General features: G+C 40.5%; 1 protein-coding gene across 6 annotated transcripts in view; it reads right to left on the bottom strand.

The window, feature by feature from the left end:
* Nucleotides 1–2,874: 2,874 nt before the first annotated feature.
* The window catches only part of GNB1 (G protein subunit beta 1), a 40,114-nt gene continuing 26,030 nt past the window's right edge, over nucleotides 2,875–16,958 (bottom strand). For 4 of the 6 annotated variants that reach the window (XM_058818937.1, XM_058818936.1, XM_058818933.1 and 1 more), the window contains exons 3-12: nucleotides 16,112–16,219; nucleotides 15,503–15,541; nucleotides 14,799–14,905; nucleotides 14,364–14,427; nucleotides 12,512–12,674; nucleotides 11,672–11,738; nucleotides 9,384–9,585; nucleotides 7,904–8,120; nucleotides 5,409–5,520; nucleotides 2,875–4,593 (exon numbers count right to left, since the gene is read on the bottom strand). In XM_058818937.1, coding sequence (XP_058674920.1) covers nucleotides 5,414–5,520; nucleotides 7,904–8,120; nucleotides 9,384–9,585; nucleotides 11,672–11,738; nucleotides 12,512–12,674; nucleotides 14,364–14,427; nucleotides 14,799–14,905; nucleotides 15,503–15,541; nucleotides 16,112–16,168 — 1,023 coding nt within the window. In that variant the 5' untranslated portion in view covers nucleotides 16,169–16,219 and the 3' untranslated portion in view covers nucleotides 2,875–4,593; nucleotides 5,409–5,413. Of the gene's footprint in view, nucleotides 4,611–5,408; nucleotides 5,521–7,903; nucleotides 8,121–9,383; nucleotides 9,586–11,671; nucleotides 11,739–12,511; nucleotides 12,675–14,363; nucleotides 14,428–14,798; nucleotides 14,906–15,502; nucleotides 15,542–16,111; nucleotides 16,220–16,958 lie in introns of all 6 variants that reach the window. The other 2 variants (XM_058818938.1, XM_058818934.1) reach the window with 2 other exon arrangements.

The raw sequence follows: 16,958 nt of genomic DNA, 5'->3' as shown, positions 1-16,958 counted from the left end.
AATGATGTTTAAATGACTGAGCACATGTGAGGGAGGGAGGACAGAGAGAGTAGAGCAGGAATTATTGAAGCCATCAGGTAAAATGGAGCACAGAAATTATGCTGAAATCATTGAACACATGTGAGGCAGGCAGGACAGGGACAGGAGACAAAACAGGAATTTTAGGTAAAATGGAGCAAAGCAATGATGTTTAAATCATTCAGCACATATGAGGCAGGCAGGACAGAGAGGAGACAGAGTTGGAATTTTTGAAGCCATCAGGTAAAATGGAGCACAGAAATGATGTTTAAATGACTGAGCACATACGAAGCAGGCAGGACAGAGACAGGAGAGCAGGAATTTTTGAAGCCATCAGGTAAAATGGAGCAAAGCAATGATGTTTAAATCATTGAACACATGTGAAGCAGGCAGGACAGAGACAGGAGAGCAGGAATTTTTGAAGCCATCAGGTAAAATGGAGCACAGCAATGATGTTTAAATCATTGAACACATGTGAAGCAGGCAGGACAGGGAGAGGAGAGCAGGAATTTTTGAAGCAGGCAAGACAGAGCAGGAATTTTGAAGCCATCAGGTAAAATGGAGCACAGCAATGATGTTGAAATCACTGAGCACATGTGAGGACAGCAGATGGCTGCTGCCACCTCTGGGAGCTGCCATGTGCCAGGGCCATTCCCAGCAGGAGGGGCAGGGAATGCACCAGGCATCCTTGTTCCATGAGGGAAACTGAAATCTGGGCTTTCATTTTTGCTCACACAGCCCTGAAACACAACAAATTCAACTTTCCACTTCTCCATTGCATTCCAGCTTTCACTGGAATGCAATGGAAAAAGAGCAACTCATCACTGATGGTAAAAGCAGAGGCAGACTCTCAGAAATTACATGAAGAGAAGAAAAAGAGAACAGCACCATGCAAAAATAGCCAGCTGCTGTTAGAACTTGTTCATCAGCCACTTCTTTTCTTCTTTCCCCTCCAAAGTGAATTCATGCTCACACCTACACTAAAAAGTGTTAATCATGAAAGCACCAGGATCCTGCCTTGCTGCAGAGCCAGCACAGAGCTCAGCACGGGTGACAGCTTTTATTATTCTTTATTTACTCTGCCACTTCCCAGAAACCAGATTATGCTATTTTTAGCTCCTATAGGGCATGATTCAATCAGTCATTTCAAGTGTGTTTCACAGCTGATTTCAAACACTCCATGGGACTTCATGGTCAAAAGGTAGAATGCCCAACTCAATTTTTTTTTTGGTGCTGGTAGTAGAACCTCAGATGTTTTATTTAATTCATGAAGAAATTAAAGGCCTTGAGGGGCACAGAATATGCTAAAGGTCTTTACTGGAGCTCCTGGGACTGAGAAATCTGCTCTGTCTTCCTTCACCCCTTCCTTCAAACTCCACGAGAGGATTCCAACCCCATTCTCACAGATTTTGTGTTCTCAGGTCGTGGAATCTGAAGCAGAAATAAGAAATTAGCACCAGAAATTCAGCAGCACTGGGGGAAGCTGCTCTTTGGAGCCACATCCCACAATTATTGCAACTCAGAGTCTTTTCCAAGCCCACCGAAGGAGCTTGTAGGTAAGATGACATAAATAATTGTAGGTAAGATGAAATAAATAATTTTGATTCGGGTCTATCCGAAAATTAAAGGCATTCAAACCTCAAAGTTTTGGCCCAGACTCAAGAGTTCAGAGCTGCTCCCCTTGCACACCCATTTTTCTCCAGTAGCAGCTCTCTGAATAACCAAGCACACAATGAAAAATGTTTAAATTAAAGAAAATTTCATATTTAACATGAAAATAAGAGTAGTGAGAGGCAACTGCAACTGTTTGCATTTCAAATAAATCCCAAAGGGCTGCACAGCAGCCTCCTGCCACAAGTCACTGTCCTGGGGTGTTTTATGGCCAGGGCACAGAGATTTAACACATGGATTGAGATTAAGGAGGGTGAGACAGATCATTGATTTTATTACAGACCAGACACAGCCACACATGAAACATCCTTTGGAATAAAAATATTCCACATGAGTGGAAACCCCACAGCTACAGCATTTGGAATTGGAAACCACTAAATCTGAGTCCCCAAAATTCAGCATTTCCAGCCATGAGCTACTTACCAGTCCCATGGAGCCCAAAGCCCAGAGCTCACAGCTGGGTAATGCCACCATCACATTTTCCACACTCCCAGCTTTGAAAAACCTCTCCACTGAGGCTGAGAATTTCTATGTTTGGTGTGAGACCATTCCACAGCTTTGGAATTTCTCTTGGTTGATGTGAAATGAGGGAAAATCCATTTTTGTTTAGATAAAACAAGAGATGGGACTTCACCCACTAAAACCACAAAACCCTCAAGTCAACCAATACCAAATTGTTGAACCAACTGCTTTTTAACACCTCATTGCACAAATCTGCTTCTCTGGGTATAAAATGATGTTTTAAATAAATTTTTAAGATAAAATTCTGCCTCTTGGAGACTTTGTTCTTACTGAGCATGAAAATGACTTCTTACCCTGTCAATCTAAGAGTGCCACCAGAGCTGCTGTGGCCAGATCCTCACATGGCAGGAACCACTCAAGTCTTTTCCTAATAAAGGACACAAAAGTTTTAAAAGAAGTTAATTTTGCTTTGATTTCCCCCTTCAGGTGCTCCACTCCTACAGCACACAGTATTTTTTGTGCTGTGCACCTCCTGAACCATAGTGGCTCTCTCAATTTAAATGCATACTCTGCCCAATAACTGACCATTAACCATTGAAAAACCACCAAACCATTTCTCTGGGGCCAGCATTCCCTCCTCCTGTGTGTTTATTCTGTTTATTCCACAACTCAGAAGATGTTCTGCACGTTGAACAAGAAGCTGCAAAACAGATCAGTCCAAACTCATGTCAAACTGCTTTATTACATCTTAAATAACATTACATTTTAATATAGTATCTATCTTGCATCCAGCTTTCTTGAAGTACACTGACTTTAAAATTAAATACAAAAGGTGAAGAGGGATACAGGGCGTGGAGAAAGCTCTACAGAGTAGTTTCATGAAAGAGAGTAAGAGGGAACTCATCTTTTATGCCAAATCCAGGCCTAACGCACAATTACAGCACATTTTTGTACAGAATGTTGCAGAAAAAACAAAATGGAGAAAAGCTACTACTGCTGCTAGGAAGGAGCATTTCTGGATACAGTGAGAAGATAGGAAAGAACAATCTGCTGTCCAAACACTGCTGCTTTTAACATTTTATTTGAAAAGAAAGCCAGGAAAACCTGCTCATTACAAAAATGACTCTGATCAGATGCAAAGGACTCATCCTGCAAGAGGAACTGGCTGTGAGGAACTGATTTATAAAGAAGATGGTCTAGGTTCCCTCCTCCCACACCCCAGAATCTTTGACAGCGATTGTTTGAACAGGCTGTTTCTTTTTTTCTTTATTCTTTAAAAAAAAAAAGTGACTTATCACGCTACTCCAAAACGTGCATAGCTTTGTACTGGAGTTCTTCATAGATTTATGCACAGAGTAGCAACAATAAATGAATACAGCGACAATGGTTACAGTTTTTAAACAGGTTATTTCTTCAAAGAAAAAACATCTAAGGACTTAGTCCAATATGCACTTTTTAGCATTTCTACAGCATGCGATTCTAAGAGTAAACCCACCCAATATGGCAAACAATCAAAAAAGGTTTTTTTTTTTTTCTGTTTAACTTAGAAAGTTCAAGATCATTATTTTCAAAACATTGATTTGTACATCATTTCATACACAAAGAATTGACTCGATACCCAAGTGTAGGATAGGTCTCTTTTGAAAACAGAGATTCCTGGTTGTTGAGACTTATAGGATAGTGTTAGGATATATAAACTGCCCTTCCAAGTGGACAAACCAAAACAGATTAAAAAAATCAGTGTGGTGAAAAAGGGGGGGCAGGAGGGACCAAGGATTGCATTTGTAATCCATAAAAGGTGAAAGGATTCTTTAAACAAGCATTCATTACCTTTTACAGCATGTGCTTGGTTACCTTACTGCTTAACATTATCCTATATATGCCAAGTTTTGTGCAACAATTATCTGTGATACTAGAAAATAAAAATAAAAAAAATTAGGGACTAAATTTACAGCGTTAACAACCCCCAGTGCTCTGGGCTAGGACTCCCTTGTTTTGCTCAATTAAATACATAAGGAAATGTATTTAAAAAGGAAACTTGAAAAAAATCCTGCTACAAACATGACTTTAAAATTTGCAAGTGTGTGAGATAAAGTCCTTAACTTCAACTTGGAAACTACAGTGAAAGCTAACTGTTTCACAATTATGCTCAAGTTTATTTTCTGGTCATGCTTTTTATGATAGTGTTTCATTTGTTTTTAAATTCTCAAGACAAAAAAAATGGTCCCAAAAGGAATGCACAATTTCATTTTGCTTACAACACAGAAATTCTTCTTGGAAAGGTAATTGTGCTCTTCATTTCAGCAACAGGAGACGCAAAAGATCTTGCCCTTTGAAGTTGGGGAGGATGGGGGTCCAAGTTAGTATGGTTGGATTGGATATGCTATCTTTGTCATTTTCAACCGTTGGAAACTTCTTCCAGTCCTGGAGTCCGCTGCTCTTCTGGCACACAGAAACATCTGGTGAGAGTTGCACTTTGAGACACTGCACACAAGTGGCAAACTCTGCTGTCCCCACCACTGGCACATGCAGGCATTGTATTATCCCCCCGCTTCCCCAAGGATATTTATTTATTTATTTAAAAACCCACACAGGAAAGTTTGGTAATTAAAAATAGACCTTCAGAAAAATGTCAGTGCGTGCATTAAAGTAATGGCCATCTAAACCCCCAAATGCCATGCATTAAAGTAATGGTTATCTAAACCTCCCAACTGCTTGGGTTTGCTCCTCACTGATTTCACAGAATTCACAGAATGACCAGGTTGGAAGCGACCTTAAACACCATGGAGTCCAACCCAGCCCCAACCCCTCAACTCAACCCTGCCACATCCAGGGATGGCGACTCCACCACTTCCCCAGCTCCTGGGAATTCCCAAAATTCTCCCAAATTCACAGAATTCCCCCAAATTCTCAGAATCACCAGGTTGGAAGAGACCTTCAAGATCACAGAGTCCAACCCAGCCCCAACCCCTCAACTCAACCCTGGCACCCAGTGCCACACCCAGGCTTTGTTAAACACACCCATGGATGGGGACTGCAGCACCTCCCTGGGCAGCCATTCCAGAACTTTATCACCTTTCTGTAAAAAACTTAATCACCTTTCTGCAGAAAACTTCTTCCCAATATCTGCTGCATTCCCCAAGCTGCATTTCCCTTGGTGCAGCTTCAGACTACCCTGAATGATCAGCCCCAATAACAGCACTGCTGGCAAGAAGCATTCTGGACCCCAAAACTGCCTTAAGGAGCTGGGTACTCACCTTTTTCAGTTCCAGATCTTGAGGAAGCTGTCCCATGACCCTGTTGCCACTGCCATGCCATCATCAGTCACACCTAAGCAACTGACACGGTTATCGTGACCAGCAAGGACACCTGGGAATGAGAAATCAACAATAAATTGCTTTGTTTGGGTCATTTCCTGTCTGTTCCAGTTACAGCACAGCACGTTTGGGTTAACCAAGCTCTAGAGTCAGAAATCCTGAACAAACAGGGCTGGAATTATAAAATGCCTTTGGTTTTATAAGCTCAGACTCAGGGCAGAGCTGGGTGGGTTCTCAAGGGATAATTCAGTAAATGCATTACTCCAAAATTTTCCTTCTGTTTTCCCCCTATTATGACCTTTACTGGTGTCCCATGAGCTGTGAAGTGACAGCCCTGAAGATTGTGACAATGTCACTGTAACCATGCCCTGCACAGCTTTTGCTCCTCACCACAGTGATAATGTGTCTGAACTGGTCTCAGTTAAATTTTACAAAATTTTCATATTTGCAAAAAATTTTCTTTTAAAACCAGAAGTTAAACTGAATTGTGTTATGAACTCCAAAGTATTTTTCATCCAATTTTCTCTTACTACATTCACAAGGTTCTCCATACAATCCATTTGTCAATATGGAGATCTAATACAATTCAATTATAGCACCATTAAAAGAAAGAATTGAGACACTAAACAGAAAAATTAAGGGAGACAACATTTTCCTCTATCCCCTTTAATTTAACAGTTTCAAGGAGGTAAAAAGAAAACCTAATTATGTTCAAGCTTTCCAGTCCACAGCACTGAGCCAAGATATTCTTGATAGACTTGAAATTAATCTCTCTACATGAATTAGAGTGCTCACAGGACTCTCCTCATTCTCCCACCAGCAACAGGAAGCGCTGCAATTTGGTAAAACAAAATCAGCACCAACAAATCTTAAATTCCTGTACTGAACACACAACCACAAAGGTGTTTAATTCAGAAGTGCCAATATCAGAAGATATAGAAGTGTTTAATATCAGAAATGCCAAATCTGCCTGGCAATCTGAAGCCTTAGAACATTTCAATACAAAGAATATTTTTCTCATCTCCTGTTCTGATCAGAGTAATGAAACATTTTTATCCTAATTTATACATTTTTTCCAACAAAAGTTTTCATTTTGAAGACCCAAAGTTAAATTCTCTTCATCTTTGGACCATGAATTTCATGTTTGTTTCCTCAAAAGATAAACTCCAGTCCCTGTTGTTTTGCTGCTTGTCTCTACAACTACTGCTACAAATAACAGGAAAAAAATTCCTGTGTATAAATAGCAACATTCATGTTGAATTGCTTTGAATAGTTAATGCATAAACAAAGCCATAAAGCCTAAAAAAGAATATCCCTGAACCCCAAGGCCTTGTTTTTAATGGCAATCAGCCTGCTCTCAACATCCATCCTTGAGCAGGATTCCAATGGATTTGTACCATCACCGGGCAGCCTAAAGAAGTTTTCAGATTTCTGAAGCTGAGACAGGGAGTGCTGAGATCTGTGCCTGAGACTCGAGTCACACATTCAGAGGCTGAAAAAGGCCACCAATGTCATGGACATATTTTATGGAAAATCCTTTTGTTAGGATCTTTTCTCCTGAGAAGCTGAGAGGCCTCAGAAACGAAATGTAAACAATAATTATCTGCTGCTGTGGGATGCAACAGGTGCATCTGGGATTGGTCCCATGTGGCTGTTTTTAATTAATGGCCAATCACAGTCCAGCTGTCTCAGATTCTCTGAGAGTCACGAGATTTAATCATTATTCCTTTCCTTTCTTTTCAGGCCTTCTGATGAAATTCTTTTCTTCTATTCTTTTAGTATAGTTCTAATAGATAACTTTCTTCTAATATATCATAAATTATAAATATATATATAATAAAATAAATCAGCCTTCTGAAACATGGAGTCAAGATTCTCATCTCCTCTCATCCTGGGGACCCCTGAGAACACCACCACACCTCCAAGGCCATCAAGTCCAACCTGTGGCTTGTCCCCAGCACTGAGTGCTGTCGCAGACATTTCTCCACAGAAATCCTTTCTTTCACATTTCTGCATCTTCGGGAGGCCAGAGGCCCCCGAAGAGAAGGTAAACAATTATTATCAGCTGCTGTGGAATGCAATAGGATTCACCTTGATTGGCTCATTTTCTATGTTTATAATTAAGAGCCAATCACCAGTTCAAGCCAGGGGACTGAGTCCTTGGCCACAACTTTGTTGTGGGTTCTTTTCTATCTATTCTTAGCTTAGCTAGCTGCTCTGCAAACCTCTCTCTATATTCTTTTTAGTATAACTATAATGTATTATATCATATATTAATAAATCAAGCCTTCTTATCAAGATACAAGATTCACCGTCTCTCTATCACCAGCAGCGACCGACACAGGTCGCTGTAACAGAGTGCCCTATCCAGGAGCTCCTTGGACATCTCCAAGGGTGAGAACTCCACAAAATCCCCAACCCTCAGCGCCACTTGCCTGCTCTGTCAGCTTTCAGCGTGTCCCACACGTTGCAGTTGAAGTCATCATACCCAGCTAGGAGCAGGCGGCCACTCTTGGAAAATGCTACAGAGGTGATGCCACAGATGATGTTGTCATGGGAATAAACCATCAGCTCCTGGTCAGCCCGCAGGTCGAAGAGCCGGCACGTGGCATCGTCCGAGCCCGTGGCAAAGGCGTTGCCGTTGGGGAAGAACTTCATGGGGGAGAGGAAAAACATAGATTTAATATTTAATAAAATCAAATTTAACAAATTAAAATTTAATGAAATAAAAAAATAAAAATGTAACAAAATAAAAAAATTAAAAGCCTGTGGCAAAGGCATTGCCGTTGGGGAAGAACTTAATGGAGGAGAAACCAGAGGTTTGCAGTCATGTTTTCTGATTCTTATCTCATTTGCTTCTCCTGTGTTTTGGACTGTGTTTAGAGATTTTTTACCAACAGGTGATTGTTTCATTGGCTTCATGTGAATTGTTCTGACTTAATGACCAATCATGGACCAACACCTTCCCCAAAGTTCTTCCCATTGGGGAAGAAGAAAAACACAGATTTAATCCCTCTGCATCACACAAACACAGCAAACCAGAGGCTGCACTGTCACACTGATATTTTGTGAAAAACCCCCTTGCCCAGGATTCTTCTCCTGGGAAGCCTCAGAGAAAAAGGAAAACAATATTATCTCATTGCTTCTCCTGTGTTTTGCTGCTTTGGAATGTGTTTGGAGATTGTTTCATTGGTTTCATGTGAATTGTTTTTACTTAATGACCAATCACAGACCAACGAAGGCGTTGCGACTGGGGAAGAACTTCATGGGGAAAATAAAAACACAAATGGTTTCAGATTGAACCCCTCTGCATCACACAAACACAGCAAACTAAAGGCTGCACTGTCACACTCATGTTTTCTGAAAAATCCCCTTGCCCAGGATTCTTTTCCTAGGAAGCTGAGATGTAGTATAATATAATATAGAATAATATAGTATAATAAAGTAATTAATTAGCCTTCTGATATGATCATTCCTCCCAGAAGGGCCAAGTGTGTGTGTGTGTGTGTGTGTGTGTGTGTCAGGACTGCTGGATGACAGTCATGAGATTTTGTGCAGTTAAATGCTTGGTAGATTCAGCTTATATGAAGTATAATATAATACAGAATAATGTAGCATAATAAAGTTATTAATTAGCCTTCTGATAACCATGGAGTCCTCCTCATCATTCCTCCCAGAAGGACCAAGTGTGTGTGTGTGTCAGGACTGCCGGATGACAGTCACAAGATTCTGGGCAGTTGAGTGCTGGGCAGATTCAGTTTAGATGTAATGTAATATAGAACAATATAGAATAATAAAGTAATTAATTAACTTCTGACATCCATGGAGTCCTCCCCACCATTCCCCCCAGACTCTGGGCACAATCTCCCTGGTAGTTGTGCAGAGCAGCAGCCCAGCTGAGGGAGCAGCACGTACACAGATGGCGTTGATGTCGGACTCGTGGCCGGTGAAGGTTTGCCGGCACATTCCTTCTCTGACATCCCACAGCTTGGCAGAGGCATCGCAGGCACCAGAAACAAAACACCGGGCATCGGGGGCAAGGGACAGGCTCATCACATCTCCAGTGTGCCCAGTGAATGTGGTTGTCTGCTGACCAGTTTCTATGTCCCAGAGAGCACTGAAAGAATCATTAAAGAGGAAAAAATCAGCACGACTGCGCTCCTTTGTGAGGTTTTTTATCATTGCTGAGGTAAAACTCCCAAGTATTAATAACAAGTATTAAAACTCCAAGTATTAATAACTCCAAGTATTCATCTTGATAATGGAAAGAAACATTTTTGGCTGAATTATTTGGCTGTTGCAGATTAATTGTACAAAAACGAATTGTGCAAAAATTAACACATCTGTGCTACTTTGTGAGGTCTTTTTATCACTCCTGAGGTAAAACTCCCAGTATTAATAACATCGATCCTGATAATGGAAATAAATATTTTTGGTTGAATTATTTGGCTGTAGCACATTATTTGTGCAAAAAATAATTGTGTAAAAATTAATTGTGCAAAAATCAACACGTCTGCGCTCCTTTGTGAGGTTTTTAATCACTCCTGAGGTAAAACTCCAAGTATTAATAATATTGATCTTGATAATGGAAATAAATATTTTTGGTTGAATTATTTGGCTGTTGCAGATTAATTGTATAAAAATTAATTGTGCAAAAATTAGTTGTGCAAAAATCAACACGTCTGCACTCCTTCATGACGTCCTTTTGTCACTCCCGAGGTAAAACTTGCAAGTATTAATAACATTGATCCTAACAATGGAAATAAACATTTTTGGTTGAATTACTTGGCTGTTGTAGACTATTTGTACAAAAATCAACACATCTGTGCTCCTTCATGGGCTCTTTTTATCACTGCTTTTTATCCAGGTATTAATAACATTGATCCTGACAATAGAAATAAATATTTTTTGTTTGGCTGTTGCAGACTAATTTTGCATAGAAGACCTTAAAGCTATCCTTAATTTTAAAACATTGGGAGGGTTTTAAATTGAAAAATAATGGAAAAAACTGGTGACTGGCACTGAGGGCTGCTCATCCCAAAGTTCTCTGCCATGGCTGCTATCCAGTACTACCACAGCTTCAATTAAACAGCAGTGGTAAGGCCAGAGCAAAAGCTGCGCCAGCATTTCTCATTTTATAAACTCACAGAGGATGAGTAACTTTGTGAATTATGTCTGATCTTAAAGTTGCAAGCCAGCCAAATCACTACAACAGTGATAATTAAGAGTATAAAAGGATGAAAGAACATTATCACCTCCTTAAGAAGAAGCCTAAACACTTTAGGAAGTTGGGATTTTTAATTTCTGTAATTTCTCAGCAAACCAGAGCCAGCAGCAGCAGGTTCAAACCAGGTAAACAAGATGTGCCTGTACTTTGATAAAGTCCTTTGATGAACTGAGGTGATGGCAAGGACAGCTGCAGAATTACTACACAACTCCTGAAGCAGCTGTGTTCTCTTACAAAGAGCATCATTTCTACAAACCCTCCCATTTTGTTAGAGTTTACTGGGTTCTTTAAACACCAACACATATTCAGAAACATTTTTTGGTTTTAATCTCATATATATTGCACAGCTACTCAGAATCAGGCATTCAGAGAGACTGGCATTGTGTAGGACAGGTATTTATTTATTGGACAACCTCTGCTCTAAGTGCTGCTCCTTGAGAGAACTGCAATGCTTTTAAGGAATACATATAATAGAAAAATCCATGAGAAAAAGACCGAGGCCTTTTTTAGTTCAGAAGCCAGTATTTATGAAGATATACACCTACATTCTCCTCAAAAAACCCAGCTATTGTCACTGGAGAATATTTTCTAGGAGCTCTTCTGAATAACAACGTTAGCTACATTCTGTATTAGAAATATCCAAACATGACTGTTTGAGTAATAAATACTTAATACAAAAGGAGTTTTGAGGAAAATCATTAGGCTAATACAGTTATTTCTGAAAACCAAATAGTCACAGGAAGAAAATTTCCCAGAACATCTTTACACAGAATTAGGTCAGGCTCTTCAGAACATGGGTACAAGGAAACAGCCAAAGCTCACAGGGCTGAAATTACCAGCACAAAGTGACATTTGAGCAGTATCACCAGAGTGTTGAGGGTGATGATGAAGTTTGTGAAGGACAAAGTTTCCTTCAGGCACAGAAAATGGGTGAGAAAAGCCCTTCTGGCAGTGCTGTCCCCATGTCCCAGCTTACCAAGTGGTGTCGCCAGAGCTGGTGACGATCTGATTATCATCCAGGAAACGACAGCAGGACAAGTAGCCTGGGAACAGAAGAAAGGTGCACAAATAAGGCCAGACTACCCTGCAAAGGCAAACTGGTCTGCTAATAAGCTGCTTCCTCCTCTCCTGGACCTGCAGCAAAACACACTGAGAGCCTAAAATGCAACAGATGATTTTTGTATGGGAATCTGCAATATTTTTGTGGTTTGGCTCTTTAGAGACCACCCCAACCCAAGCAGAAGAAGGGGGACAAAATGTGCAATTCCACTGGCCAAGGTGGGCAGAATCCCAGTGAGCCTGCACTGCACACACCCAACTTTCTAAGGAAATCATCTCAGTCTCATCCAGCAGCAACAAATGCTGATGGCCTCAACAGCATCAAACCACTGAGCAAAATAAACTGCATTCCTGGTCAGTACACAGACCTGAGCATGGACATTGGATGTTTCCTAACAGAACCAAAGAAGTTCATCTGGATGCTCTGAAGCATCTTTTTTTCCTGAAATCCCATCTGCCAAACCATCAGTGGAAGCACTCTGATTACAGAATCAGTCTGCCTGCCAACCACCTCCATTTCACAAAGCACAGAATTCAAACTACAGCAGAAAAATGTGAAAACCTGCAAACATCAACTTCCAGCTTTAAGTTTTTATTCCATTTTACAGCTGAAAAACTGTTTAAAAATACTTATAACCAAGCAGTCTGCAGCTAAGCTCCTGCCTGAGAAAAGAAGTAGATTGTAACGAGGAAATGATGTTTAAAGGAGTTTTTTTTTAATTTTCACTGTGCTGAGGTAACTGTGAGCAGCACCCACCTGTGTGCCCAGCGAGCTCACGGCTGACACGGACATTCCCTTCACGAGTTTTCAAGTTATAAATGGAGCAGATGTTGTCCAGCCCACCACAAGCCACGTAATTGCCAGAGGGAGCATATGCACAAGTCATGACCCAGGAGGAGCGCAGGGGAATGGCATGCACCTGCAACACAGACAGGTCAGCACTTCACCTGCAGAAATTGCATTCAAAAAGAAGTTTTTCACCTGTCCCTCAAGACAGGATCATGTTTTTGTCACAGAAGCAAGAATAAAACAGCTGTTTGAGTGTTGAACTATTTTGAGGGTAACTTGCATATGGGGCTCGTCAGAACAAGCAGTGACGTAATAAAACCTCAGATTTGCTTCTCCTCATTCCAGTTCCATCAGCAATTTTGGTCCAAAGTGAACGATTTCATTTCAGTGCTCTGATTACTATTGGTTTATTATAGGTTCAGGAAAACATTGACTTCCAAGCACAGTCAGCAAAAGTGCCAATTCCAGGCTAAGATGCTGTGAATGAACAAGTAAGGAAATCGCTGCTGCCACTGCCATTAAATCCTTCTTTGGAAACCCACTGCAAGCAATCAAGCTTCACATTTAAATAACTACCCCATGGTTCCTTGTCATTCTCTGCTCAAAGAACTTTTTTTAGATAATTATAGAAGCTAAACCTGCTCTGTCTTGTTAACTCATTGTATTCATCCCTTAAATTTGTTCATACATTCTTTAGTCTTAGACTTATGGTGATATTTCATGCAATATTAACAATGTGCCTGATTTCTTAAGGAAAAATTTCATTAGAAGCAGAGAAACAGCCAGGAATCAGTGGTCCTGCAGCAACAAGCAGTTAAAAAACCCCAACCCTGTCCTAAAACCACAACCAGTTCATTTTTGGAAGTCTCCTACCAAGAAGTCTAGAATATTCCAAAAGTCTCTACTATTTGGAATATTCACTTTGAGCCATTTTATTTTATCATTAGGCAAAGATCAAATTGATGACAACTTCAAGTGTGTTCTGGAACTGCCAAAAGAATATTGCATGGATTAATTAGCATTGATGTAAGAATTGAACATATCAATACAGAAATCATGGATGCAGTGATGATTTCACCATCCTGAGCAGTCACAGTAATTTAGATGACATTTACCTGCAGGCTGGGGTGAAAGGATGAGGATGAAGGTAAAAATGAGAGGGCTTAATTTTAATTTGCAAACCACATTATATTAACTTTTTACTAAAGTGATGCCATTTACTCCAATGCACTGTAACACTGATTTTAATGCTATGAGGAGCCAAGTTAGGAAAATTTATCTGGAATAAAATCAGACTAAAGCAGCTCTGTCAACTTAACCACAAGGAGCTACATGGGAATTGTTGCCAGCTCTGGAACAGTGGCCATGATCAGTAAATACCAATCACTGTCAAATGAAAGTAAAAGTAGTCCTGAACTGCCTCATGCGATTGCAGCCACCAAGAGATGACTCATTAGAACATGTCAGGTCTTCCAGGACTTCACTGCAGACAACAAATTCATCTGCCTATGCCAAAATCTCTGCCCCTTCTGGTGCAAGATGCTCATCACTGCCTGCTCACTGCTAATCACATTCCTGCAGTATTAAAACAAATTAAAATATTCTTTAGAAGGAAGTCTTTCCTTGCTCTCCATTTGTGGTGCACATTTTCACACACTGAAGACACTGCTGTGTTCTTTACATACAACTTGATTGTTTTAGAGAATTCAAAATTTGGATTTAGGACCAGGAAAGCAATAGAGCCAAAATGATGATGGGCAATAGTTCCTCCTGATGCTTTCACAACTGAATTACACAGCAATGGATCAGCTGGCCTTACCTTGTTTGTGGTATAGCTGTCCCAAATTATAAGTTTGCCATCCTGGGAGGCACTAACTAGAAGCCTAGGGAGGAAACAGCAGGGAAACACAATCATTGTGGGCAGCCAAGGTGATGAACATTGTAAAGGAAAGAGAATGAAACCTGTGGCATTTAGTTTCTCTTTAAATTAATCAGGAAAAGGAAAAAAAAAGGAAAAGAGAGACAACTGATAATGGCATCTACTTTATTTCCACAGTTCCTCAGAACCCATGTGGTACCATTACTGTATTTTTAGTAGACAAGGACTGGGATTTTGGCATCAAATGTAGGCTTGGGTTACAAAAACATGGAGGAAAATGGTGGCATTCAGTGTTTGACTCCTCTCAGGATCATTAACTCCACGTGCACCCAGCTTTGCAGAGAGATGCAGCCCCTGAGGCAGCTCTGTACCCACCTGGAATCAGTGCCCCAGTGCATTGCATAAATTTTGGCCAGGTGTCCCCGGAGTGTTCTCCTGGTGCGCATCTGGATTCTCCCCACGGGGTCGATATTGGCTGTGATCTGAGACAGGACAAGGTCACACACTCAGTTCCTCCCTTCACTGCCCTCAAATAACATCTCACACACAGCTCCCACAGCCCCACGTTCTCAATACTGATTTTTTTCCATTCACAAGTTATGTAATTTTAAGTAGCACGTCTTTATTACACCACACAAGCAGCCTATTGCATTTACAAACACTCCCAGAAATTTTGTTTAGGTTGTATCTTCTTAGACTTCTAGGATTTCAGACCTTTGATCTGGGTTTTCTCCTCCTGCACAGATAAATGTGGCAGACACTGAAGAAGTTTAACCTCAGCAGGCCTTATGGTTCTGATTAGCAGGGTAACAACAGTGCTGCTCCCAGCTCCAGGGCACAGCATTATTTTCCATTAAGCAGCAGAAATGTGCCCTGAGTCACTCCAAGAAATCTCTGCTCAAGGCCACTGCTCTCAGGAGCTGGACAAACATGTACTTATTTCTGGAAGAAAACACCCAAAGGCAAAATAAAAAAAAAAAATTGCTACAGGAGGCAAAACCAGATTCACCTTTTTACAGCATTTGTTTTTTGTAAAGGAAACATTTTCTTAATTCCTGTTAAAATCTTGAAATTCTTACCTGAGCCAGGGTGGCATCTGCACATGCTTTCCTAGCATCCTACAAGAGAAGGAAATTAGAGAAATTGGATGGAGTTCTGTACATTTCTCTCTCTCTTTTATCAAGTTAATTAACCCAAGGTTCAGAGAACATTTCTGTCACCCAGAGAGGACCCACACTAACAGCAGCATTACCATAATGCACTGCCTGCTGTCAACATATATTGTGCATTTAATTTGGAAATTTCTTCTTCTTTTGGAAGAAAGGCAACAAGACTTTCACCACAAAGACACTCAAGCAGTGGAACTGCTTGTTCAGAGAGCCTCAGAGGTTTTTAAGAACTTACTGGACAGAACTCTGACAAACTTTATCACTGACCTTATTTTTATCAGTTTTTTAAACTTTAGTTATACCCTAGCACATACAAAACTTCAGCAAACATTCATTTTCATCAGCAATTTTGTTCATTGCTTCTGTAACTGTTACAATATAAAAGACCAAAAAGTAATTTTCTAAAGCAGCCATATGTGCTTGCCCTTTCCTCATTAACTCAGGCATTGGGGGAACATTTCAGGCATCATTTCTGCCCTGCCCAGCACACACTCATTTGGCCTGGGGCACAATACTTACTCTGATTTGGTTTTTCAGCTGCTCGGCCTCCTGGCGTAACTGGTCAAGCTCGCTCATTTTCCTGTGCTAAAGGTGTGCTCCACTGCCACCTCTGAAACAACCAGAAATCTGAAAAACAGCCACAAGCAGGACTATTAGAAAAAGGCAGAATTTGAAATTACAAGTATTTTCAATCACTTCAAACTTGAAAAGAAATAGCAAACTGATTTATAAACACAGGTGGACATGTGTGGCTGAAATCCCCTCAGTGTAAGGATGTGCTTTGCTTCCATCAAATAGGATTGGATTTATTTCTCTCCTGCAGGCCTCCTCCTTTTTTCCTTTTTTTATTCCTTTTTTCATGTTCTGATTCATTTTGTATAAATTCAACTTGTCCAAGACTGAGAGAGCAGGTAACACCAATTTTAGACGTGGAAGTCAGAACTGCCCTGCAGCTCTTCAGACCAGAGCAAGGAACCCTCCCAGAACAGAAAAAGGATTTACCCTGACACAAGCACCTGCAAAATGCTCTAAGAACAGTCTGCAACACCACAGTTATGAAAAATGTTGTTCTGCTATGTGGAGAAAAGGAATCACTCACAAATGTTTGGGGTTTTATTTGGTAACTGCTGAAATGTCTGAGATCCCAGAGCAGACTGTGACAAGAACGGGTTGTCAGAGTAAAATCAGGGATTTTTTGGGTTGAGGGCAGGAGTTTGAGAAACCACATCCATCAGACACTTCTCCCCTCTAAGCCTCTGTTTTCCCAGTATCCATAGGCACCAAATTACATTTATATATTTTATATTGGAATATTCACTTTGAGCCATTTTATTTTACCATTAGGCAAAAATCAAATTGATCTTTG

This window comes from Ammospiza caudacuta, chromosome 22, assembly GCF_027887145.1.
Source record: "Ammospiza caudacuta isolate bAmmCau1 chromosome 22, bAmmCau1.pri, whole genome shotgun sequence".
NCBI lineage: Eukaryota > Metazoa > Chordata > Aves > Passeriformes > Passerellidae > Ammospiza > Ammospiza caudacuta.
Note: the sequence above shows the minus strand (reverse complement) of the source record. Positions and strands in the feature narration are given on the sequence as shown.